General features: G+C 47.0%; 1 protein-coding gene across 1 annotated transcript; it reads left to right on the top strand.

Annotated features, from left to right (window-relative positions):
• The first annotated feature begins 56 nt into the window (after positions 1–56).
• Positions 57–23768, top strand: LOC116509496 (fused toxin protein-like). Its single transcript, XM_032218645.1, is given in 7 exon segments — positions 57–141; positions 596–757; positions 1587–1657; positions 1659–1731; positions 2367–2380; positions 22917–23037; positions 23599–23768. Coding segments are annotated over 7 exon segments (696 nt in total).
• The last annotated feature ends 517 nt before the right edge of the window (positions 23769–24285 follow it).

Genomic DNA, 24285 nt, shown 5'->3' with positions numbered 1-24285 from the left:
CCAGCGGGGAGAATAAATAGAGCCAGCAGCCCGAGTGTGGGGCAGAGAGCTTCACCATGTCTTCTGGAGGTCTTCTTCTCCTGCTGGGACTCCTCACCCTCTGGGCAGAGCTGACCCCCATCTCCAGCCAGGGCCGGCTAGGTAGGGCTTTCTGAATGATCTTGAGACCCTTGGCAGGGAGGGGCTGAAGTGGTCAGAGTTCTCCCCCCAGGAAAGGAAAACCAGAGACCCCCAGTCTGGAACCTCTGGCTTGGTGGGGCTTCTTCTGGGGAGGTTCTGGAGAGGGGGCCTGGGGGGTCAACTGAACAGGAGACAGAAATGGGAGGGGTCCCCAAGAAAGAGAGATGCAGTTTTAGTCGAGGTCCGAGCTCTTTTTACTCAAGGCAGCTGCAGAATCAGGAATTTAAGCCACAGGAACAGTCCAGTCCACCCATCAGATCCAATCCCCAGAGCAGGAACCCAATTAAAACGTCCCAAATGGCTCTTGCGCTTCCAATCTGAGCCTGCTAGGAGGGCTCCAGGTTGGGGAAGATCCTTAGAGACTCTTGTGCTGTCTAATCGAATGACACCCCCCTCCCCTTTCCATTTGCCACAGAGTTGTGTTATCTTCCTGCTGACAGCGGACCATGTCTAGCTTATATGCCTCACTTCTACTACAACTCGACTTTCAATGACTGCCAGGAGTTTATTTACGGTGGATGCCGGGGCAATGCTAACAGGTTTAGGACCAGAGATCAATGCCGCTACGCCTGTGTTGGTGAGTAGGGAAGGGAGTAGCGGAGTGGCCTCTTCACTGAAGCATGAGATGGGTTAATGAAGCATCCTGGTTCTCACCACAGGCTATGATGGATTCCGTAGAAAGAAATCTGTCCTCAGGTTGAATTCTCCAATTTCTGATGCTCTCTGAGCTGGGTGGTTTTCTTGCTGACTGTTTTATGACCCAACTAGGGAGCGTCATCAGTACTAGGAGGTGGTGGAGTTCGCAGAGAGGAGGATGGGGAGGGAGAGGGGAAGGAGGATGGCTATTTTGTTGCAGACGTTCCAGACCCCAACTAGGGGACATCATCAGTGCAGCTAAGCCTGGGGTTTGCTCCCTGTTTAGATACTTCAGCTTCCCCTGCAAGTCTTGGTGGGGGTGTGGTCTTTTTGAGTAGGGAAATCTTCTTGAGCAGAGAAGATCTCCCTGGTTGTCCAGGATCTGCTTGGGGGAGGGTCCTCTCTTGTCCCCTCTGTGTTTGGGGAGGGGGCTGTGCGGGTGTGCAGAACTAGCACAGAAAGTCCCTGCCTCCCCATTCCCAGCATTCCTCCTTCCTCTTTGGTGGAAACTGGGTTGTGTGTGTCCACCCCAGCCTAGAGAGGGGGGCCCCAATTATAGCATCCCTCCCCTCAGGGTCCAGAGAGGTTGACCCCAGAGGGAACGTCTGTGCCTTGGGGGAGGGGGCATGAGGAGGTGGGATTCTGGCAACCTACCTTCCTGGATGTGTGGAGACGTTTTGGGTCCTGAAGGACTGAGTGATGGGATCTTGCTGATCTGGGACTCCAATTCCAGGGGAATCTCTCAGCCTTGGGGGTCTCCTCCTTTGCAGAAAAACCAGGGATGTGTCCCCCGGGGCGCCCAAAACGTCCTTGTCATGAGAAGTGTCGAAACGACTGGGGCCTGTCCCGGGGCGCAGAAGTGTTGCCGTTACGGTTGCGCGACTGAGTGCAAGGATGTTCTCTATGTGACGCATGGTAAGTGCCGAATGTTCTTCCTTGTGCCGTTTGCTTAGAGCAAATTTTGATAATAAATAAATAATAATAAATAAATAAATAATAAATAAATAAATAAATAATAAATAAAGGAAGGGCTGTGTGGGGTCGACATTGGTCTGGGCACTTGAAGGTCCCTCTGGGGTCTTTTCAGGCTCTCCTGATGTCCATCAAAGGTGGACCTGATGTTAAAAACAGGAAGTTGCCCGGATGCTGAAACAGGGCTAGCTGTGGTGGGGCCCTTCTTCCTGGTAGGCACCCACCCCAGCCCACTCTGTGGGAGCCCATCTGGCTGCCACTCCACATCCCCCTCCCACCGTCTCTTGACTCCTCCTACTCCTGAAGCTCCATTGGAAGAAGGCTTCCCAGTTCAGCTGCTGCTGGTGGGCTCTGTGTTGGGGAGATGTTTCTCCTGGCAGCCTTGCAAAGGACCAAGGCAGTGAGGACTCCCAGGAGGGGGAGAGGCCGGGACAGAACATCTCTGCCCACTTTGGTCAGCTCGTCCTCTGGGCAGGCCAGGAATGGTCCCAGCTCAGGGGACAGGAAGGTCGAGAGCTTCATCTGGGCAGCCAAAGATAAGCTCCGGTTTCTGACTGTAAGAATTCCCCCTTTCCAAGTGCAGAAAGCTCAAGTGAGCGTGCCCTTGTCTGGGCTCCAAGCCCTGGCCTTCTGGCCTCCTAGAGGATGGGGTGGGGAAGCTGGAGGTCATCTAGTCCACCCTCCTTCCAGTGCAGAAATCCTCAGAGCATCCTGGAGAGATTCTATCCCACCTGTGCTTGAAAACCCCCAGTGACGAGGCGGGGTAACTCCACAGGGGGAGATTCCCCCATCGCTTCCCTTCTCTCCCAATCAGGCATTCCTCCTGATTTTGAGTTTGGGTCTCCGTGGTTGTAAGATGAGGCAGGGGGAAGCACCGGAGGCCCTTCTGGGCAGAAAGCTCACATCTCAATGTTTGTTTTTACAGGATCAGCAACAGGGAGACCAACCACAATTGGAACTACTGTTGAACCTGACCTGAAGAGCCTCCTTCTGGCCTGGACCACCCTGGAGACCCTCCCCACAAACCCCCCTGGGCTCATTCCTTCGGTTTCTGCAATAAAGCATTGGTCCTTCCATCCCTCTGTCTCAGGTGTCTTTTTCTGCCCCTTTGGGGGTTTTCCTGCCCACCTTGACCCGGGTCCCCCCTCATGCCAGAGGAAGAGGGGCCAAGAGGAAGCGCATCATTCCCCATTGTGGCTTTCCAGAGAGATGCGCAGGGAATGCCTCTCTCTGAGCCAGAAACCCCTGACACTCAGTCACTACACAGGGTTTACTACAGAGTAAGCCTAGGATAGACAGGGAGACTCTGCTGACCTGTTGTGGTTCCAGCAGAAAACAAAACCAGGAAAATAAAAGAGAACGGTGGAGAAATATTAGAGAAGTGAGGGATTCTCATGCTTGCAGATATTTGTCCATTATAAACAGATGTCATTGTAGCTCTCCATGCAAAATGTCCTTTCCCTGCCACCTGTTGGTAAGTCACCAGTAGCTTCATCTCCTGAACATGGAGAGAGGGAGGGAGGAGGGAGGGGATTGAAGCAGGATCAGGGTTTTGTGAAGGAAGGCGCAACGGGAGGCTGGGACCTCTCAGCTAATCAAAACAGAGCTGGAAGGACTTTGGAGGTCTTCTACCCCCCCCCCCACCCCCTGGAGAGGTTTTCTATTCCAACCCTACATCATCCAGCAAATGGATGTCCGCTCTCTCTTTTAAACCATCCAGTGACAAAGCAGCCACAACCTTTGAATGCGATCTCTTCCACTGGTGAATTGTTGATTTGATTGATTGATTTTGATTTTATTGTATTTCTATGCCGCCTATTCCAGAGGACTCAGGGTGGCTCACAAACCAAGTAAAGGAGCGGGGGGGGGAATACAAATAGGGAAAAAAGACAATGGACGAACAACACAACAATTTAAAAACAATCAACAGCCACACAATTCGAGCGGGGACGGGAACTCATCAGCCCAGGCCTGTCGGAACAGCCAGGTTTTGAGGGCTTTGCGGAAGGCCTGGAGGGTGGTGAGGGTCCGAATCTCCACGGGGAGCTCGTTCCAGAGGGCCGGAGCAGCCACAGAGAAGGCCTCCTCTGGGTGGTAGCCAATCGGCATTGGCCAGTGGATGGTATTCGGAGGAGGCCTAATGTGTGGGATCTAATCGGTCTTTGGGAGGTAATTGGCAGCAGGCGGTCTCTCAATACCCAGGTCCAATACCATGAAGGGCTTTATAAGTGACGACTAGCACCTTGAAGTGTATCCGGAGACCAATAGGCAGCCAGTGCAGCTCGCGGAGGATAGGTTAACGTGGGTGAAGCGAGGTGCACCCACAATCGCTCGCGCAGCTGCATTCTGGACAAGCTGAAGTCTCCGAATGCTCTTCAAGGGCTGCCCCATGTAGAGCGCATTGCAGTAGTCCAGTCTAGAGGTCACAAGGGCACGAGTGACTGTTGTGAGAGCCTCCTGGTTCAGGTAGGGTCGCAACTGGTGCACCAGGCAGACCTGGGCAAATGCCCCCCTGGTCACAGCTGACAAATGGTGGTCGAAAGTCAGCTGTGGGTCCCGGAGGACTCCCAAATTGCGAACCCTGTCTGAGGGGCGTATATTTCACCCCCCAGCCTGAAAGATGGAGTACAAGGCCATTAGTGGGAGGGAAACACACCAGCCACTCGGTCTTGTTCTCGCTGTTAGGAAGCTTCTCCTTAATTCCAGGGTCCTTTGGAGAATAAGTTGTCCTCCTCTTCTTTGTGGCAGCCCCCCCCAATACTGGAACCCTCTTATGACATCACCCCATGTCCGTCTTTTCTCTAGACTAGCTACACACAATTCCTGCAAACTTGTTGCTCTTCTTTGCACTTTTTCCAAAGTCTCAACATCTTTTTTATAACATGGTGGCCAAAACTGGAACGCTGACACGTTCCTTATTTTGGGCCTTTCCTTTTGTTCCAACCATCAATAAATTTATCCCAGATCTTATAATATCCTGATTCGTCTTTGGTCTTCAGTTCCCACGTCAATTTATCCATTTCAGCACAAATCAGAATTTCCTAATTACTTCCTCTTCTGGTGGAATCTCCCTGGTTTTCCAGTTTTGGGCAAAAGACCATTCTTGCTGCTGTAATATATGTGTTGTTGAATGATTATCCCTTTTATCTTTATCGTTTATGATTCCCGAAAGGAAATAGTTCTGGTTTGAATTCTATTACTCTTCGTTTATCTCTATCAGCCACCTTTGAATTTTCCACCAATATTCTTTTGTTTTTTGGCACGACCACCGCATATGGCAGTACGTGCCTGAGTCGTAATCACATTTCCAACAATTTGGCGCTAAATTTCTAAACATTTTGGCTATTCTCCCTGGTAGGAGATGCCACCTATAAAACATTTTATATAAGTTTTCTTTATACGGTATTGCCGACGTTGTTTTCCTATTCCTTTCCCATAGTTCCTGCCATTTATCCAGATGTATATTATAGCCAAAGTTTATCACCCATTCTACCATTGTCTCCTCAACCGGCTCTTCTTCCAACTTATATTCTAATAAAATTTGTAAATCTTCTTTATCAATTTATCATTTGTCCTCAAAAGGATCTTATCTATTGCCATCAACTCCCTATTAATGCCCCTCTCTTTCATATCTTTCGAGTAACATGATGGGATTTGAAGTTAGGACCACCATTCCAATGGTTAGGCATCTGTTCAATCCCCCATTGGTGCAGAGTTTGTCTCCCAGTTGACATCTGGGTACTTAAAGTCTCCCACCTGGAGTATCTGGACGGACTTCAGAGAGGCCTTCTTTCTCAGCCCATCCTCCCTCACAGGGCTGTTGTGGAGGGAAGAGCTAAGTCCAGTTCCTGGAGTGTTAATATACCTCTATGCATTCCTGATGATATAACTTTAAACAGAGCCAAAACTTTTATTTCTCCTGTTTTATGTACCAGATGTGCTTGCTCAAGTCCTGCCTTCATTTTGTCAGCAGGGGGCACTACCTGCCCAGGTTTCGTGCTCAGATTCATCCAAGGCTGTGTTCCCACAGGTCCAGCTGTGTTTGCAGCTGTGGCAAAGAGCCCTTCCAGACAGTGAGAGTTGGAGGCTTCTTGCCTGATCCTGGGAAAACATAGAACATCAGAGTTGGAAGGGACCTTGGAGGTCCTCTAGTCCAACCCCCTGTTTATGCAGGAGATCCTATACTATTTCCGGCATATGGCTGTCCAATCTCTTCTTAAAAACCTCCAGGGATGAAGCACCCCCAACATCTGGAGAGATGATGTTCCACTGGTTAATGGTTCTCATTGTTAGGAGACATTTTCTAGTCCACGCAGGAGATCCTACACCTGTCAGGTTTCCAAATAGCATCCAAAATTAAATCAAAATCCAAGGCAAAGGATTCCTCAAAGTCCCAATTTATTAGTGAGCCATGTTGGCCCACCTGGAAAACCCGAATCTGAAAGCTTCCCAGTTTTCCCCACCCAGTTGAAAGTTCAAGATCTTGCCCCCACACCCACAAGTCCATCCCATAGTCCAATCTCCCACTACCATGATGGCAGCTTCCATCCATCCAGTTCCGGTCAGGTGCAGAGGTGCAAAGACAAGGGATGACCTTGGCTTTCTAGAAAGAATGTTGTTGTGGCTGCATAGCATCTACCTCCGTACAATCCCCACAGTCCCATTTTCCCACCATAGAAAATGCATAGCAGAATAATAGAAAGTGTGGCAGGCCAAAGATCCACAATAAAATATGACTGCAGGCCTGGCAACACCATTCTAGACAAATAGTTGTCCAATCTTCTCTAAAAAAAACTTCCAGCAATGGAGCACCCACCACTTCTGAAGTCGTTCCACTGATTAATTGTTCTCACTGTCACCAAATTTCTCCTTAGTTCTAAGTTGTATCTCTCTTAATGCTCCACCCATTTCTTCCTGTAATGAGGGGTGGGAAGAAATATCCATCTGGTTCAGTTCCAAGCTGGAGAAAGGCACTGGAGACAAAATGGAGGCTGGAGGCAGATTGGAGAGAGGGTCCGTTTATTGATGAAGCAGAAGCACGGAGCACATGTGATCCTGGGTAGCCGACCCCATGGAGTTGAGAGAGTGTGGCTTTTTAAACTTCTCTTGGGCTTTGCACTGGAGCTTCCTGTCCCTGTGCAGGAACATGTCTTCCATTGGCTGTTCTCAGACTCCCATGGGGCCATGTGTGGTCAGGTTTGTCTGAGATAGGTTTGGTTGAAGTTTGGAGCTGATGCAATGTCCTTAGGAGGTTCCAATGCAGGGGGCTCTGTGTCTTCTGCGAAATGGTCCCATGATGTCCCGAGGGGCCATGTCTTAACCCCATCACCCTGGAGCTGAAGGTCTCATGTCTTGTACATAGACTGGCCCAGTCCTGCTGGGGCTATCAAGGAAGACTCGGGGGCTGCTTTCTGTCTTTAAAAACATGTTTCTCCTTTAGGGAAATATAATATTCTGCCTTTTTAAATATTTCCCAAAATATTTCATTCTTCTAGGAGAGGGTTGGGTGCTAAATTTCTACAGAGGTAATTTGGGATTTTATTTCCTTCTTCCAGAGGACTCCCTGTCCACGGAAACAATTGCATTTCCTCCATCCAAGGATTCAGACGCTTCATCAAAGAGCAGAGAACCCAGGAGAAACCTTAGAATAACAGAGATGAAAGGAACCTTGGAGGTCTTCTAGTTGAACCCCATGCTCAGGCAGGAAACCCTACACCACTTTAGACAAAGGGTTGTCCAATCTCTCCTTAAAAGCTTCTGGTGTTGGTGCATCCACAACTTCTGGAGGCAAGTTGTTCCACTGGTTAATTGTTCTCACTGTCAGGAAGTTTCTCCTTAGTTCTAAGTTGCTTCTCTCCTTGATTAGTTTCCACCCACTGCTTCTTGTTCTGCCCTCAGATGCCTTGGAGAATAGCTTGACTCCCTCTTCTTTGGGGCAACCCCTGAGATATTGGAAGACCTCTATCCTGTCTCCCTGGTCCTTCTTTTCATTAAACTAGACATACCCAGTTCCTGCAACTGTTCTTCATATGTTTGAGCCTCCAGTCCCCTAATCCTCTTTGTTGCTCTTCTCTCTTTGTGGCCCCACCCTTGATATATCCTGGTGGATCCTTGGTGCTCTGAGAACTTGGTTTGCATATTGATCACCTTTCACTGCCATTCTTGGTAATGACATCAGTGCAATAAAATCTATGAATAGGAAAGGTTGACACACTGCAGCTTCTTCTACCTGCTTGGGGTATTACCTGTTGTTCATTGATCTGCCCTTGTTCCTCCTTAACCAGGTTGGTTAAGAGGTGGGCGTTGAGGGAGGGGCTCCCTGGGCTGAGCAGGGTTCTCTGCTGATTAGCCTTGCCAACTGGCAGTCAAAGAACCAACGGAAACTTCTAGATTTCTCAACCCGGAGAGAACCGCAGCTGCAGGGAGTGGATGTGGATTAGGCAAGGTCTGAGAATGCAGGAGGATTCCTAGGAGCCGTTGCAAAGCAAGAAGTCTCATCGATACCAACATTAAAAGCAGCATCCAAATAACAACGACTTCTGGGATCTTGCAGGGTTTTGCAACTGGTGTGGTGGGGCTGCTCAGCTGCAGTGCAGAGGTGGGGATGGAGGCCGGGTTGCCGCTTTGAGTAAATCCTGCAAAGGGGGAAGAGAAAATTGGTAGCTCCGTGTTGTAGAGTTGGGTCCTTGGGGCTCTCTGAGCCTGGTGGTTTCCTTGCACACATTTCATTATGCAAGTAGTTCATCACTGCTGCAAGGAGTGGGGTTTATGGAGAGGAGGGAGGAGGGGGGGAGGGGGAGGAGGAGAGGAGGAGGAAGAGGAGGAGGAAAACTATGGGTCATTGATGCTGTCTGAGCTTGGTTGTTTTCTTGCAAACATTTTGAATAGAATAGAATAGAACAAACAGAACAGAACAGAATAACAGAGTTGGAAGGGAACCTGAAGGTCTTCTAGTCCAATCCTCTGCCTAGACAGGAAACCCTACACCACTTCAGACAAATGGTTCTTCTTAAAACTTCCAGTGTTGGAGCATTCATAACCTCTGGAGGCAAGTCGTTCCACTGGTCAATTGTTTTAACTGCCAGAAAGTTTTCTCCTTGTTTCTAAGTTGCTTCTCTCCTTGATTAGTTTCCATCTGTTGCTTCTTGTCCTTCCTTCAGGTGGTTTGGAGAACAGTTTGACTCCCTCTTTTTTGGCAGCTGCTGAGGTATTGGAAGACTGCTATCATGTCTCCCCTAGTCCTTCTTTTCGTTAAACTAGACATACCCAGTTCCTGCAACCGTTCTTCATATGTTTTAACCTCCAGTCCCCTAGTCCTCTTTGTTGCTCTTCTCTGCACTCTTTCCAGAGTCTCCACATCTTTTTACATCGGGTGACCAATACTGGATGCAGGATTCCAAGTGTGGCCTTTCCAAGGGATTATAAAGTGGTATCAACCCTTCACGAGATCTTGATTCTCTCTCCCTCTGTTTATGTAGCCTAGAACTGGGTTGGCTTTTTTGGCAGCTGCTGCACACGGCTGGCTCCTATTTAAATGGTTGTCCACTAGGACTCCAAGATCCCCCTCACAGTTACTACTATTGAGCAAGGCACCACCTATTCTGTACCTGTGCATTTCGTTTTTCTTGCCTAAATGTAGAACCTGACTCTTTTCTCCATTGAATTTCATTTTATTAGATATGCCCAATGTTCAAATTTGTCCAGATCCTTCTGTATCTTAAGCCTTAAGTCTTCTGGAGTGTTGGCTCTTCCTGCCAGCTTGGTGTCATCTGCAAATTTGATGAGTTCCCCATTTATTCCCTCATCCGAATCACTAAGGAACCTCATCAGAGCTAGAAGGGAATGGGGTTTGGGAGGAGGAGGAGGAGGAGGGAGGAGGAGGGTGTGTGTGTTGGATTCCTAGTGTTCTCTGAGCTTGGTGGTTTTCTTCATTTTAAAAAAAAGTTTTTTTTATTTTAATTAAACAAAACAGAAAAAGAATCATCCTTCATTACATCTTGTAGAAAGTGTGTTGATTAGTTACAGGTGACTTTCATGCATTTCTTCCACAGTCATTACTTATAGTTCATATTAGATTATATACTTTAAGTCAAAAACCTTTGTATATCTACTATCAATGTACTACAATTCTCATTTGACTACAATTATTTGAATGCGCTTTTACCTCAAATAATTCATACTTAAAGACACAACCACATAATGGAATTCATTAGCTATTTCAAAAATCAATTAAAAGTCAATTAATAAAGTTTCTAAACCTTTTTTCTTTTTTTTTTCAACTCGTTGTTTAAAGTTTGTATCCAAGTTTCTTTTTCCAAAACCTGTGTGTGTGTGTGTGTGTGTGTGTGTGTGTGGTGTGGTGTGTATCCATTGACATTTCCTTGTTGTTATTATAGTTGGCTAAAAATCATTTACTATTTATATCCAACCTCCTCTCGTCAAACCCAAAAACATTACACCTTTATGACAAGAGGTGAATAAAATTGGTTAATAAAATTTAGGTCTTTTCCCGATTGCAATTTGCAATTTATGTCCAAATTTCTTTTACTAGTTTGCCAGTACATCTATATATCATTAAGCTGTAGCCATTATCATTTCATTATTGTTTATAATTAATTATTTATTAACGAATAAACATTTAGTAACAATCTAAAACAATCTAAAAATTACTAAATTCCTACTTATTGATCACCAAATTAACTAATTTTTATTATCAACTTTCATTGTCAACCTGTATCTTTCCCGTAACAAAGCAGTCTTATCTCTCTTGCCAATTGTGGTGTCAGTCTTCTTTTTACCTCCTTTATAAGGTTTTTATAGACTTCTCTCCTCAATTTGTTGCTTGAAGGATCTCTCAGGTAATGCCCTCCTCAGCTTGGTGTTTTTCTTGCCGAAGTGGCGAGCCGAGGTGGCGCAGTGGTTAAATGCAGCACTGAAGGCTACTTCAGCTGACTGCTAGTTCGGCAGTTCGGTTCTAATCTCCCGGCTCAGGTTGACTCAGCCTTCCGTCCTTCCGAGGTGGGTGAAATGAGGACCGTTGTTGTTGGGGGCGATATGCTGACTCTGTAAACCGCTTAGAGATGAAAGCCCTATGAAGCGGTATATAAGTCTAACTGCTATTGCTATTGCAGATGTACCAACTCAAGGAGGTAACATCAGGGCTAAAGGGAAGGGGATTAAAATAGGAGTGGAAGAAGAGGAAGAGCAAGGTGATGTTGGAAACAACGGCCCATTTTTTCCTGCTATGCGTGTACCCCTACTTCATGGCTTCTGTTTCCTGAGTCTGGACCTCTGCTTCGTTTGACCACATATTTCTACCTGGGAGTTGCTTGTTGGATTCTGGATTCGAGCCTTGGCTTGGTGACCATGCGTGGACTTTGACTGTGACTGGATTTCGGATGTTGTCCGTGTGACCTTGTGCAGTTGTGACTTCACTCTTCTGACTGTGTGCCTAGACTGAGCAGGACCAGCTCAAGAGGACTTCTCATCTGCTGCAAAGGGGGACTTGGGAAATAACATTGGGCCTGGGAGTACCTCAATAAAGTCCTGACACTTTATACACTTGTGTGTGCATGAAGGGTCTGGAAAAGCACAACGGGACCTGCCTAGCCTTCCCCAAAGTGCCAGTCAACCCAATTCCCAGATTCCCCACCTTTTCTTTACACATGTTGTGAAAGAAAGGAATTCGGATCCTCACTCATTAAGTCATCCTGATTCCTGGATCTGGAGATGTGAAATTCTTAGTGGGGATCATAAATAGAGCCAGCAGTCTGAGTGTGGGGCAGAGAGCTTCACCATGTCTTCTGGAGGTCTTCTCTCCTGCTGGACTCCTCACCCTCTGGGCAGAGCTGACCCCCGTCTCCGGCCAGGACCCTCCAAGTGAGCTTTCTGAATGATCTCTGGACCCTTGGCAGGGAGGGCTGAAGTGGTCAGAGTTCTCCCCCAGGGAAGGGAAAACAGAGACCCCCAGTCTAGAACTTCTGGCTTGGTGGGCTTCTTCTGGGGAGGTTCTGGAGAGGGGGGTTGGGGGTCAGCTGAACAGGAGACAGAAATGGGAGGGGACCCCAAGAGAGATGCAGTTTTAGGGAAGTCTTTATTCAAGGCAGCTGCAGAATCAGGATTTTAAGCCACAGGAACAGTCCAGTCCACCCATCGGATCCAATCCCCAGAGCAGGAAACCAAATTAAAATGTCCCAAATGGCTCCCGACTGCTTCCACTCTGAGCATGCTAGGAGGGCCCCAGGTTGGGGAAATATGTAAAGGTGTTTGTGGTACCTAATGAAATAACACCTTCCCTTCCATTTGTCACAGAGTTGTGTTATTTTCGTCCTAACCGTGGACCATGCTCGGCCAATGTTCAACTCTCTACTACGACCCATTTTTAAACAAATGTGAAGAATTTACTTATGGTGGATGCCGGGGCAATGCTAACAGGTTTAGACCAGAGCTGAATGCCGCAACACTTGTGTTGGTGAGTAGAAGGAGTTGCGGAGTGGCCTCTTCGTAAACAAGACCTGCTTCTCTTAACGTTAAGCATAAGTGGGTTAATGAAGCATCCTGGTTCTCACAACAGCTATGATGGATTCCGTAGAAGGGAATCTTTGTCACTCGGTTGAACTGTGGAATTTCAGGTGCTCTCTGAGCTTGGAGGAGGGGAGGAGGGGGGAGAAGAGAAAGAGAAGAAGGGGAGAGCAGTCCCTGGCGCTCTCTGAGTGGGGTTGTTTTCTTGCAGACATTTCATGACCGAAGTAGGCAACATCATCATACTAGAAGGCAGTGGAGTTCGCAGAGAGAGGAGAGGAGGGGGAGGATTATTTTGCTGCAGATGCTTATTACCCAACTAGGGAATGACATCAGTGCTAGAAGAGAGTGGGGTTTGCAGAGAATAGGAGAAGAAAGAAAGAAAGGAAGGAAGAAGAAGGAGGAAGGAAGAAGGAAGAAGGAAAGAAGTAGGAAGGAAGGAAGGAAGAAGGAAGGAAGAAGAAAGAAAGAAAGAAAGAAAAGAAAGAAAGCAATAGCAATAGCAATAGCAGTAGACTTATATACCGCTTCAATGGCCTTTCAGGCCTCTCTAAGCGGTTTACAGAGAGTCAGCATATTGCCCCCAACAATCTGGGTCCTCATTTAAATACCCACCTCGGAAGGATGGAAGGCTGAGTCACCCTGAGCCGGTGAGATTTGAACCGCTGACCTGCTGATCTAGCAGTAGCCTGCAGTGCTGCATTTAACCACTGCGCCACCTTGACAAAGAAAGAAAGAAAAAAGAAAGAAGAAAGAAGAAAGAAAGAAAGAAAGAAAGAAAGAAAGAAAGAAAGAAAGAAAGAAAGAAAGACTATGTAGTCCCTGGTGCTCTCTGAGCTTAGTTGTTTCTTTTTGAGTAGGGAATTATTTGAGGGGGGGGAGTTTTGTCCCAATTATGTGGATGTTGGCCTGATGGCTCCATCCTGCCCCCTTCCGAGGGAGCCCAGGGGCCTGTGCTGAGGGACCCACTCAGATCTTCAACCTCCCCATTAGCTTAAGAACTTCAGGCATCTTCCAGAGGACCAAGGAAGAAAGACCTCCCCTGGTGTCCAGGCTCTGCTTGGGGGAGGGTCCTCTCTTACCCCCTCTGTATTTGGGGAGGGGGCTGTGGAGTGTGCAGAACCGGCACAGAAAGTCCCTGCCTCCCATTCCCTGCAATTCCTCCTTCCTCTTGGTGGAAACTGGGGTTGTGCATGTCCACCCCCAGCCAAGATTTGGGGGCCCAATTATAGTGTCCCTCCCCTCAGGGTCCAGAGAGGTTGACCCCAGAGGGAAACATCTGTGCTTTGTGGGGAGGGGGGGTGAGGAGGTGGGATTCTGGCAATGTACCATCCTGGATGTGTGGAGATGAAAGGTCCAGAGGTGGGATATGGGACTTGGTCTGGGACTCCAATTCCAGGGGAATCTCTCAGCCTTGGGGTCTTCTCCTTTGCAGAAAAACCTGGAGTGTGTCCCCAGGGCCCCTCCATCCCCTCCCTGTGTCAAGAAGTGTGAAAATGACTGGAAGTGTCCTGGGGAGCAGAAGTGTTGCCATTACGGTTGCCTGTCTGCCTGCAAGGATCCTGTCTATGTGCCGCATGGTATGTGCTCTATGTTGTCCTTGTGCCGTTTGATTAGAGCAAAGAAACTGTTGTATGGGGTCTCCAAGGCTTAGACAAGGTCTGGGCACATGAAGGTGTTTCTCTGGGGATGATGATGAAGAAGGAGGAGGAGGAGCAGGAGAAGGAGAAGGAGAAGGAAAAGAAGGAGAAGGAGAAGGAGAAGGAGGAGGAAGAGGAGGAGGAGGAGGAGGAAGAGGAGGAGGAGGAGGAGAGAAGGAGGAGGAGAAGAAGAAACAGAGGAGGAAAGGAGGGGGAGGAGGAGGAGGAGGAGGAGAAGGAAGGAGGAGGAGGAGAAGGAGGAGGAGGAGGAGGAGGAGAAGGAGAAGGAGAAGGAGAAGGAGCAGGCGAAGAAGAAGAAGAAGAAGAAGAAGAAGCAGAAGACGAAGAAGAATGTGATTTTGATTTTTTTTGATTTTATTAACATTTGTAGGCCGCCCTTTCCCTGAGGGGACTCAGGGCGGCTCACATAAAATCAGGGGGGGGGGGAGTACAAACAGTAACATAGACACATATAATAAAAGCAATAAGCAACATACATTCATCATTCGGGAGGGGCACTATCCTTGTCCCCAGGCCTGACGGGCTAGCCAGTTCTTGAGGGCTGTGCGGAAGGCCTGGACGGTGGTGAGGGTACGAATCTCCACGGGGAGTTCGTTCCAAAGGGTCGGGGCTACTACTGAGAAGGCCCTCCTCCTTGTAGTTGCCAGCCGACACTGGCTGGCCGATGGAATACGGAGGAGGCCCAATCTGTGTGATCTAGTTGGTCGCAGGGAGGTGATTGGCAGGAGACGGTCTCTCAAGTATCCAGATCCACTACCATGCAGGGCTTTATGGGTGACTAATAGCACCTTGAAGCGCATCCGGAGATCGACAGGTAGCCAGCGCAGCTCGCGGAGGATAGGTGTTATGTGGGTGAACCGCGGTGCACCCACAATCACTCGCGCGGCTGCATTCTGGACTAGCTGAAGTCGCCGGATGCTCTTCAAGGGCAGCCCCATGTAGAGCACATTGCAGTATTCCAGCCTAGAGGTCACAAGGGCCCGAGTGACTGTTGTGAGAGCCTCCCGATTCAGGTAGGGTCGCAACTGGCGCACCAGGCGAACCTGGGCGAATGCCCCCCTAGTCACAGCCGTCAAGTGGTGGTCAAACGATAGCTGTGGATCTAGGAGGACTCCCAAGTTGCGAACCCTCTCTGAGGGGTATAGAATTTGACCCCCCCAGCCTGAGTGATGGAATATTGATCGAATCTTTGGGAGGGAAACACAACAGCCACTCGGTCTTTTCTGGGTTGAGCACAAGCTTGTTAACCCTCATCCAGTCCATAACGGCCTCAAGGCCTCGGTTCATCAAGAAGAAGAAGAAGAAGAAGAAGAAGAGAAAAAAGTATGGTTCATTGACGTTGCAATACCTGGAGATGCACGGATTGAAGATAAACAGCAAGAAAAAAATATCACAAAGTACCGGGACTTGCAAATTGAAGTTGAGCGACTGTGGAAAAAGAAATTGTGTGTTGTCCCGATTGTAATCGGAGCCCTTGGAGCAATACCCAAAGGGCTACCTCGCTATTTGGAAATTTTAAATTTATCAGACTTGAACATTCTGATTCTACAAAAAACCACCCTACTTGGAACAGCTTATATCCTCCGACGTTACCTTAACAGTTCCTAGGTCCTTGGTTAGGACTCGAGCTGTTGAGCTACCAACCAGCCCCAAAGATTAACCACAGAATGATGATGATGATGATGATGATGATGATGATGATGATGATGAAGAAGAAGAAGAAGAAGAAGAAGAAGAAGAACAACAACAACAACAACAACAACAACAACTAGCTGTGGTGGGGCCGTTCTTCCTGATAGATTAACCCTCCCCCCTCACTGTGGGAGCCATGAGACGGACCCTCCACATCCCTCCTCCCAGTCTCCCTTGACTTCTCCTCCTCCTGAACCTCCATTGGTAGAATGGTGGCCTTCCAGTTCAGCTGCTCCTGGGCACTGTGTTGAAGAAGATGTTTCTCCTACCAGCCTGGTCAGGAAGCCAGAAGACCCTGGGCAATGAAGGCTTCCAGGAGAAGGAGAGGCCAGGACAGGAAATCTTTGCCAAGTTTCATCCTTTGGGCAGGCCAAATCTGGTCCAAGCTCAGGAGACAGGAAGGTCCAGAGCTTCACCAGGGGGTTAGGGTGACAATCCCACATTTCTAGCTGTAAGAAATGCTCCATGGCAGAGTTAGAAAGCTCATGTCCTTCTCTGTGCTCCAAGCAGTGGCCTTGAGGTCTCCTGGAAGGAGAGGATTGGAGAAAGGCACTGGAGGTCATCTAGCCCATCCTCCTTCAAGGGCAGAAATCCTCAGTGCATCCTGGAAAGATTCTGTCTGACCTTTGATTGAAACCCCCATGGATGGAGCCCCAAAACTCCATGGAGGGAGGCTGCCCCATTGTTTCCTGGCTGTCTCTCTCTCAATGGGGTCATTCCTCCTGAGTTTGAGTTTGGGTCTCCGTGGTTGTAGGATGAGGCAGGGGGAAGCACCGGAGGCAATTCTGGGCAGAAATCTCACATCTGAATGTTTGCTTTTACAGGATCAGCAACGGGGAGACCAACCACAATTGGATCTACTCAGTGGTGGGATTCAAATAATTTAACCACCAGTTCTGTGCGAACTGGTGCGACCTCGCTGAATCCCACCGCTGGATCTACTGTTCCAACTTGACCCGAAGATTCTCCTTCTGTCCTGGACCACCCTGGAGACCCTCCCCCCAAACCCCACCTTGGGCTCATTCCTTCAGTTCTGCAATAAAGCTTTGATACCAGCTGCAATCTTGGTCTCAGGTGTCTTCTTCTGCCCCTTTGGGGGTTTCTCTCCCCACCTTGACCCGTGTCCCCCCCCCCATCCCAGAGGAAGAGGGGCCGAGAGGAAGCACATCATTCCCCAGTGTGGCTTTCCGGAGAGAATGTGCAGGGGAAGCCTCTCTCCAGGCCACTCAGTCCCTTACTCAGTCCCTTACTCCAGAGTTAATTCTGGGACGGACACAGAGACTCTGCTGACCTGTGATGGTTCCACGTGGATGATCTGGCTGGAGACAATTAGGAAACTCACAGAAAGTTTTCTGCCTTTATTTCATGAAGCAGAACAAAAGAGAAAGGAGAGTAGTAGAAAAAAAACAGGAAAAGAAAACAGAATGGTAGGAAAGATATTAGATAAATGAGGGATTCTCATGCTTGTACCTCCACCAGACCGATTAGATCCCACAGACTAGGCCTCCTCCGAATTCCATCCGCTGGCCAGTGTCGACTGGCCACTACCCGGAGGAGAGCCTTCTCTGTGGCTGCTCCGACCCTCTGGAACGAACTCCCCGTGGAGATTCGCACCCTCACCACCCTCCAGGCCTTCCGCAAAGCCCTTAAAACCTGGCTGTTCCAACAGGCCTGGGGCTAAAGAACCGTGCCCCTATCTCGAATGGTATGATTGTTACGCTTTTTAAATTATGTACTGTTTTGTGTTGTTGTCAAATTGTCTGTATCCCCCTTCCCTTGTTTGAGTTGTGAGCCGCCCTGAGTCCCCCTCGGGGGAAAAGGGCGGCATACAAATGAAATAAACATTCAAACATTCAACATTATAGATATTTGTCCATTATAAACAGATGTCAATATAGCTGTCCATGCAAAATTTCCTTTGCCTGACACCTGTTGATAAGTCACCAGTAGCTTCATCTCCTGAACATGGAGAGGGAAGGGAGGGAGCAGATTAAAAGCAGGTCAAGGGTTTTGTGTGAACAAAGCCAGGCATAATGGTGAGGCCAACGGTTCAGCTGGGACTTCTCAGCTAATCAGAATACAGTTGGAAGGGACCTTGGAGGTCTTCTAGTCCAGCCCCCTGCTCAAGCAGGAGACCATATACCATCTCAGACAAATGGCTGACCAGTCTTTTCTTAAAAACTTGCAGTGATAAAGCATCTGTCAGCCTCTGCTTTGCTGTTGCTTCGGCTGCCATGAAATGGGGAGGGAGGGCATGGTATTTGGGAGGGGTTACTCATTGTGCTGGAGGAAGGTTCTGGAGTTCAACTGCTGATCGGACTACGAATGCGTGGGAGTTTCCCGCCAGGACTAACGGCACCGACCTTCCATCTTCGTGATGCCTTTTGAAGTTATCTCGCACCTGACACTTGGGAGAATTATGATTGGACTGTAACTGTGATGCCAAGGGGAGGGGAATGGGCTATTCTATATATCAATCGCTTTCGCGCCTAAATAATCAGACTTCGCTTTGCTATGCCTTTAATCATTTATAATTAGTAAAAGTACACTTGATTTCCACACATGGAGACTCGTGGTCTTTCTTTCCTAATTATCTAATGGAGAGGTGCTGACAGCACCCACCACTTCTAGTGGGAAGCTGTTCTGCTGGTGAATTGTTCTCATTGTTAGGAAGTTTGTCCTTAGGTCCAGGTTGCTTCCCTCCTTGATTAGTGTCCATCCGTTGTTTCTTGTCCTGCCCTCAGATGCTTTGGAAAATAGCTTGACTCCCTCTTCCTTGTAGCAGCCCCTCAAATATTGGAAGATGCTATCATATCTCCCTTGGTCCTTCTCTTCACTAGACTAACCAGGCCCGGTTCCTGCAACTGTCCTTCATATTCTTAACAGATTAGCAGAGTTGGAAGGGACCTTGGAGGTCATCTAGTCCAACCCCCCACCCAAGCAGGAGACCCTACACCTTCTGACTGGCAGTCCAGTCTCTTCTTGAAAGCCTCCAGGGATGAAGCTCCCACAACCTCCGAAGGGAACTTCTCTTCCATGGGTTGATGGTTCTCACTGTCAGGGAATTCCTCCTTATTTCCAGGTTGAATCTCTCCTTGGTCAGTTTCCATCCCTTCTTCCTTGTCTGGCCTTCAGGTGCTTTGGAGAATAGCTTGACCCCCTTCCTCCTCTCTGTTGCAGCCCCTCAAATATTGGAAGACTTCTATCGTGTCTCCCTTGGTCCTTCTCTTCCCTAGACTAGCCAGGCCCAGTTCCTGCAACCATTCTTCGTATGTTTTAGCCTCCAGTCCCCTGATCCTCTCTGTTGCTCTTCTCTGCACTCTTCTTTCTTTCAGCCTTCCTGTGACTTTCTCTCTCTTTCTCTTTCTCTCCCTCTCCCTCTCTCCCTCTCTCTTCACCCCAACACTTCCACTACACACACAATAGCAATAGCAATAGCAGTTAGACTTATATACCGCTTCATAGGGCTTTCAGCCCTCTCTAAGCGGTTTACAGAGTCAGCATATCGCCCCCAACAATCTGGGTCCTCATTTCACCCACCTCGGAAGGATGGAAGGCTGAGTCAACCCTGAGCCGGTGAGATTAGAACCACCGAACTGCAGAACTGCAGTCAGCTGAAGTAGCAATAGCAGTAGCAATAGCAGTTAGACTTATATACCGCTTCATAGGGCTTTCAGCCCTCTCTAAGTGGTTTACAGAGTCAGCATATTGCCCCCAACAACAATCCGGGTCCTCATTTCACCCACCTCGGAAGGATGGAAGGCTGAGTCAACCCTGAGCCAGTGAGATTTGAACAGCCGAACTGCAGAACTGCAGTCAGCTGAAGTAGCCTGCAGTGCTGCATTTAACCACTGCATCACCTCGGCTCTTCTCGCCACCTAGCCCTCGACATACAACAGCCCCTTTAGCGACGGTTTGAAGTTACAACGGCACTGAAAAATATGGGCCTTGGGCCAATCACTAGGAGATGGGGAACTCTAGTTACATCTTAGCCATGAAAGGCAACTTTGGGCCAATCACCCGGAGACGGGGAGTTCTAGTCCCGCTTTAGCGTCAAAGTCAGGAAAGCAAAGTCACTTAACAATGCTCTTGCTTAGCAATCAAAATTTTGGGCTCAATTGGGAAGAAGGCGGGGCTTAGCAGTGAGAAGATGGAGTTTCAGGCTACTCCTGAAATTCCTCTATACCGAAGGATTTTTGGACGGGTTCTTTGAACTCTAGCTGTCCCGGAGACGACAGTGAAGGTGAGGAGAGACCCAGGACCTCAGAGACACCCGCAAGTCTCTGGGGGGGGGGTATTAACTCCTCATGCCAATTCCTTTCTGGATTAGCTGCGTGCTAACTGAAACTGCAGGTTGCCCCTAAGAATAGTAGAAGTGATGTCATCTGGTAAGCTGATTTTATTATCCAAGAGAGACTGTCCGCGTTAAAAGCTTAAGATAACTGAAACCAAAGAATAGGAAAATTTAGCGGCGAATTGGTTTTTTTAAATGGATTTATGGCTGGTGGCTACTTTACTTCTTAAATGCTTCAAGAAACTCCTCGACATCCTCCCCCCTCTGACTCTCCCTAAGTGGATCGTAAAATTTATTTTCTACTAATTAGCCCATCACGATTCGACACTTTTATTACTTTATTACTTGGCTCTGTTTACGATCAGATAAGATTGCACAGCCTGCAAGAGACTAAGAAAAGTGCTTCGAAGTCTGTGGAAAAAAAAGAGCTTGCAATTTTTAACTGCGACACATCATGGCATCTCAAAATACCTCTAAGATTTCATTCCAGATTCTTTTTTCCGCATGTAGACAGCTTTTTGACTCTTATCAAAGGCTGGAAAGAAAATTGGATCATCTGATTTTAAAATATGAAGTAAAAACTGAGATCGTTGAATGTCTAAATGTTCCTGAAATACAAATGGAAAATGTGAGAAATGGTGTCTGGTCTATCTCAGAGGAAGAAAGGAGGGGGGGAGCTATAAAGAAGACTCATTTAAAGAGACAGAGTGCAGGAGGAATGGAAAATCCACCCTTGAGAATTAAAGTTAATTTGGAAAATTTTACAAGCCTGGGACAACATTATTATTTCATCACTGACATTCAGAGTCCAAAGGTGTGAAGATATCTTTGTCTGGATTTGCTTATGAAAACATTTGGTAAATTTATCCAACGTGTGGCAATTGGTTTGAGAAGATTTTGCTATTGGAGAGACACTGGCTGACAGATGGAAGAACGCAATTTAAAATTAGCTAAATCTGATTACCTTAATGTGTAATAGATATAGCTGAATAATGACTGATATGGATAGTAATATATATAATTTGGAACTGGCTGATAGATTGAAGAATACAATTGAAAACTAGCTAAACCTAATTGCTCTTTTTTGTAACAGATATAGTTGAATAATAATTGATATTGATAGTAATGTATATAATGTGGAGTTGATATGATAACTAACAATTGGATATGAGAAAACATTTTTAGATTATACATAAAGAGTATTAACTACAATAATTATCACTACTAAAAAAATTAAATAAAATACATACAATCAAATGTTAATCAATACTGGGAAAATGTTATGATATATGATATAATTAAATATTATGGATGTCCAGCTAAAATAGGACATGAGGATTTGATGATAATAGAGGATTTTACAAATAAGTAAATGAATTGTCAGCATGTGTTATGGATTAATTCTTGGCATAGCTAAGGATGAAGGATGTTAAATAACCATAGGTAATTAAAACTGGAGGTATAATGATGTTGATATGGTAAATATTCGAGTTAAGATATTTGAATTAATATGAGCTAATGGAAGAGAAGCACCAAAGCATGTTGTAACCAGTTGATATACTTCTCTTTTTTTTCTCATAATAGACACCTGTGTTTTGTTTCGTTTTCCTGCCTTGTCTCTTGTCGTTTTTGTCTTTTTCTGTATTATTTTTATTTTTTATTTTAATTTTTATTTTTATTTGCCCTTTTTTTTCCCACCGGTGTGGGCAGGTATTGTTCAAGATTATTACTTTTATTAATATTTCTAAATAATAATCACAGTTAAATGAAAATGGATATATAATAATGCTTGAGTTAATATGAGTTATGTTAGTTGACTGTGGAGGAGATGTACCAAAACTTATCTGTAACTGATTGACACATTTTCTACAGATGTAAAGAAAGATGCTGTACCTGTTTTAAATTAAAATTAAAAAACATTCATTAAAAAAAAAAATTTTGGGCTCAATTGTGATCATAAGTTCTCTTTCTTTTTCTTTCTCTCTCTCACTCTTTCTTTCCTTCCTTCCTTCCTTTTGCCTCTCTCCCCCTCTTTCTTTCTTTCTTCTCTCTCTCCCACTTCCTTTTTCTTTCTTTTTTCTTTCTTTTTCTATTTTTGCCTCTCTCTTTTTTCTCTCACTCTCCCTCCATTCATTCCTTCTTTCCTTCCTTCCTTCCTTCCTTCCTTTTGGAACAGGTTCCAAAAGGTACACTAAATTTCACGAACCGGTTCTGGCGTACCGGTGAGAACCGGGAGAAAGCCACCCCTGGTCTGTATGCAAAATGAAACTCTAGCTCAACCTACCAAAAACATAAGTGCAAAAGACAGACTAGAAACGAAAATTAAACTAAGCAAGAAAATGGTCAGAGAATACCTGTCTGACCTTGAGGAATATAAATGATGAGGACCTGACAGATTACAACCCAGAGTTCTGGAGCAGCTGGCAGATGTTCTCTCAGAATCCTTGCACCATTTATTTAAAACATCTTGGCACACCGGGAAACTACCCGAGGATTGGAAAAGAGCTGCTGTGGAAAAAGGAAAGGGGAAAAAACGACACCCAGCAAACTCCAGTGAGAACAATTAACCCGTGAAACCGTTTTCCTTCAAATCTCATGGCTGCTTCATCACTGAAATTGTAAAAGGTCTCCTGCTTGAGCAGGAGGTTAGACTAGAAGGCCTCCAAGGACCCTTCCAGCTTTATTCTGATTGATTGATTTCCAATGGATCCCATTTTATTTGCATAGAAAAGGAATGCTAAAGGATCACATTCAGGAAGATGTGATAACAGGGAACAGGACAACAGGGCCCTGCCTAGCCTTCCCCAAAGTGGCCATATATCCACATTCCCAGATTCCCAGATTCCCCACCTCTTCTTCGCCCATCTTGTGAAAGAGGAAATAATTTGGATTCTCGCTCATTAAGCCATCCTGATTCCTGGATCTGGAGGTGTGAAATTCCCAGCGGGGAGAATAAATAGAGCCAGCAGCCCGAGTGTGAGGCAGAGGGATTCAGCATGTCTTCTGGAGGTCTTCTTCTCCTGCTGGGACTGCTCACCCTCTGGGCAGAGCTGACCCCCGTCTCCAGCCAGAAACGGCCAGGTAGGGCTTTCTGAATGATCTTGGGACCCTTGGCAGGGAGGGGCTGAAGTGGTCAGAGTTCTCCCCCAGGGAAGGGAAACCAGAGACCCCCAGTCTGAAACCTCTGGCTTGGTGGGGCTTCTTCTGGGAAGGTTCTGGAGAGGGGGTTGGGGGTCAGCTGAAAAGGAGACAGAAATGGGAGGGGACCCAAGAAAAGAGAGATGCAGTTTTAGGGGAAGGCCGAGCTCTCTTACTAAGGGCTGCAGAATCAGGATTTTTAAGCTACAGGAACAATCCAGTCAGTCACTGGTTCCAATCCCAGAGCAAGGAAACCCAATGAAACATCTCAGATATCCTCTTAACTGCTGGCAATCTGAGCATGCTAGGAGGGTCCCAGGTTGGGGATATATTGTTTCTTTTATTAAAGTTTTAATAAGTTTTACAATATAACCTTTCCCTTCCCTCCACCCCCCAATCCCCATCCCCCCCCAACCCCCAGAGCAAATACTGGTGGTTGGGGAAATATGTTGAAGGTGTTTGTGGTACCCAATGAAATAACACCTTCCCTTCCATTTGTCACAGATTTTTGTCATCTTCCTCCTGTCCAAGGACCATGTACAGCCATAATACGTCGCTTCTACTACAACCCGGCTTCAAATAAATGCCTGTTTTTTTTTTACGGTGGATGCAAGGGCAATGCCAACAATTTTAAGACCAAAGATGAATGCCAAAAGACCTGTATTGGTAAGTAGGGAAGGAGTAAGTAGGGAATTTCAGTGATGACATTCGTTTTACTACCAGTTCTGTGGGCGTGGCTTGGTGGGCGTGGCAGGGGCCAGCCAGAGGTGGTATTTGCCAGTTCTCTGAACTACTCAAAATTTCTGCTACGGGTTTTCCAGAACCTGCTGAGTGTCACCCCTGAACTGGTCTCTTCATTGACACAAGGACTGATGTCTCTTACCATTAAGCATAAGATGGTTTAATGTAATATCCTGGTTCTCACAAACAGGCTTCAATTGATTCAATAGAAGGGGGTCTTTGACATGCTGGTGGAATTCTTGGGTTGAAATAGGGGGGGGGAATGGGATAAGGACATTTGCACCCCCAGCCTCCTGAGTTAAGAGAGAGGAACCCAGGAATAAAGTCCAGGGTTCTGAGAGGTCCAGGGTCCTGAGAGGTCGACCCAAAAGGGAATCGCTGTGCTTTGCGGGGAGAGGGAGGAGGTCAGGTATCATCTGGACAGAGGGAGGGGGTTCCGCTCCTGAAAGG

This window comes from Thamnophis elegans, chromosome 5 (assembly GCF_009769535.1).
Source record: "Thamnophis elegans isolate rThaEle1 chromosome 5, rThaEle1.pri, whole genome shotgun sequence".
NCBI classification, from domain to species: Eukaryota; Metazoa; Chordata; class Lepidosauria; order Squamata; family Colubridae; genus Thamnophis; species Thamnophis elegans.
The sequence above is the reverse complement of the archived record's forward strand: the minus strand, read 5'-3'. Positions and strand labels throughout refer to the sequence as shown.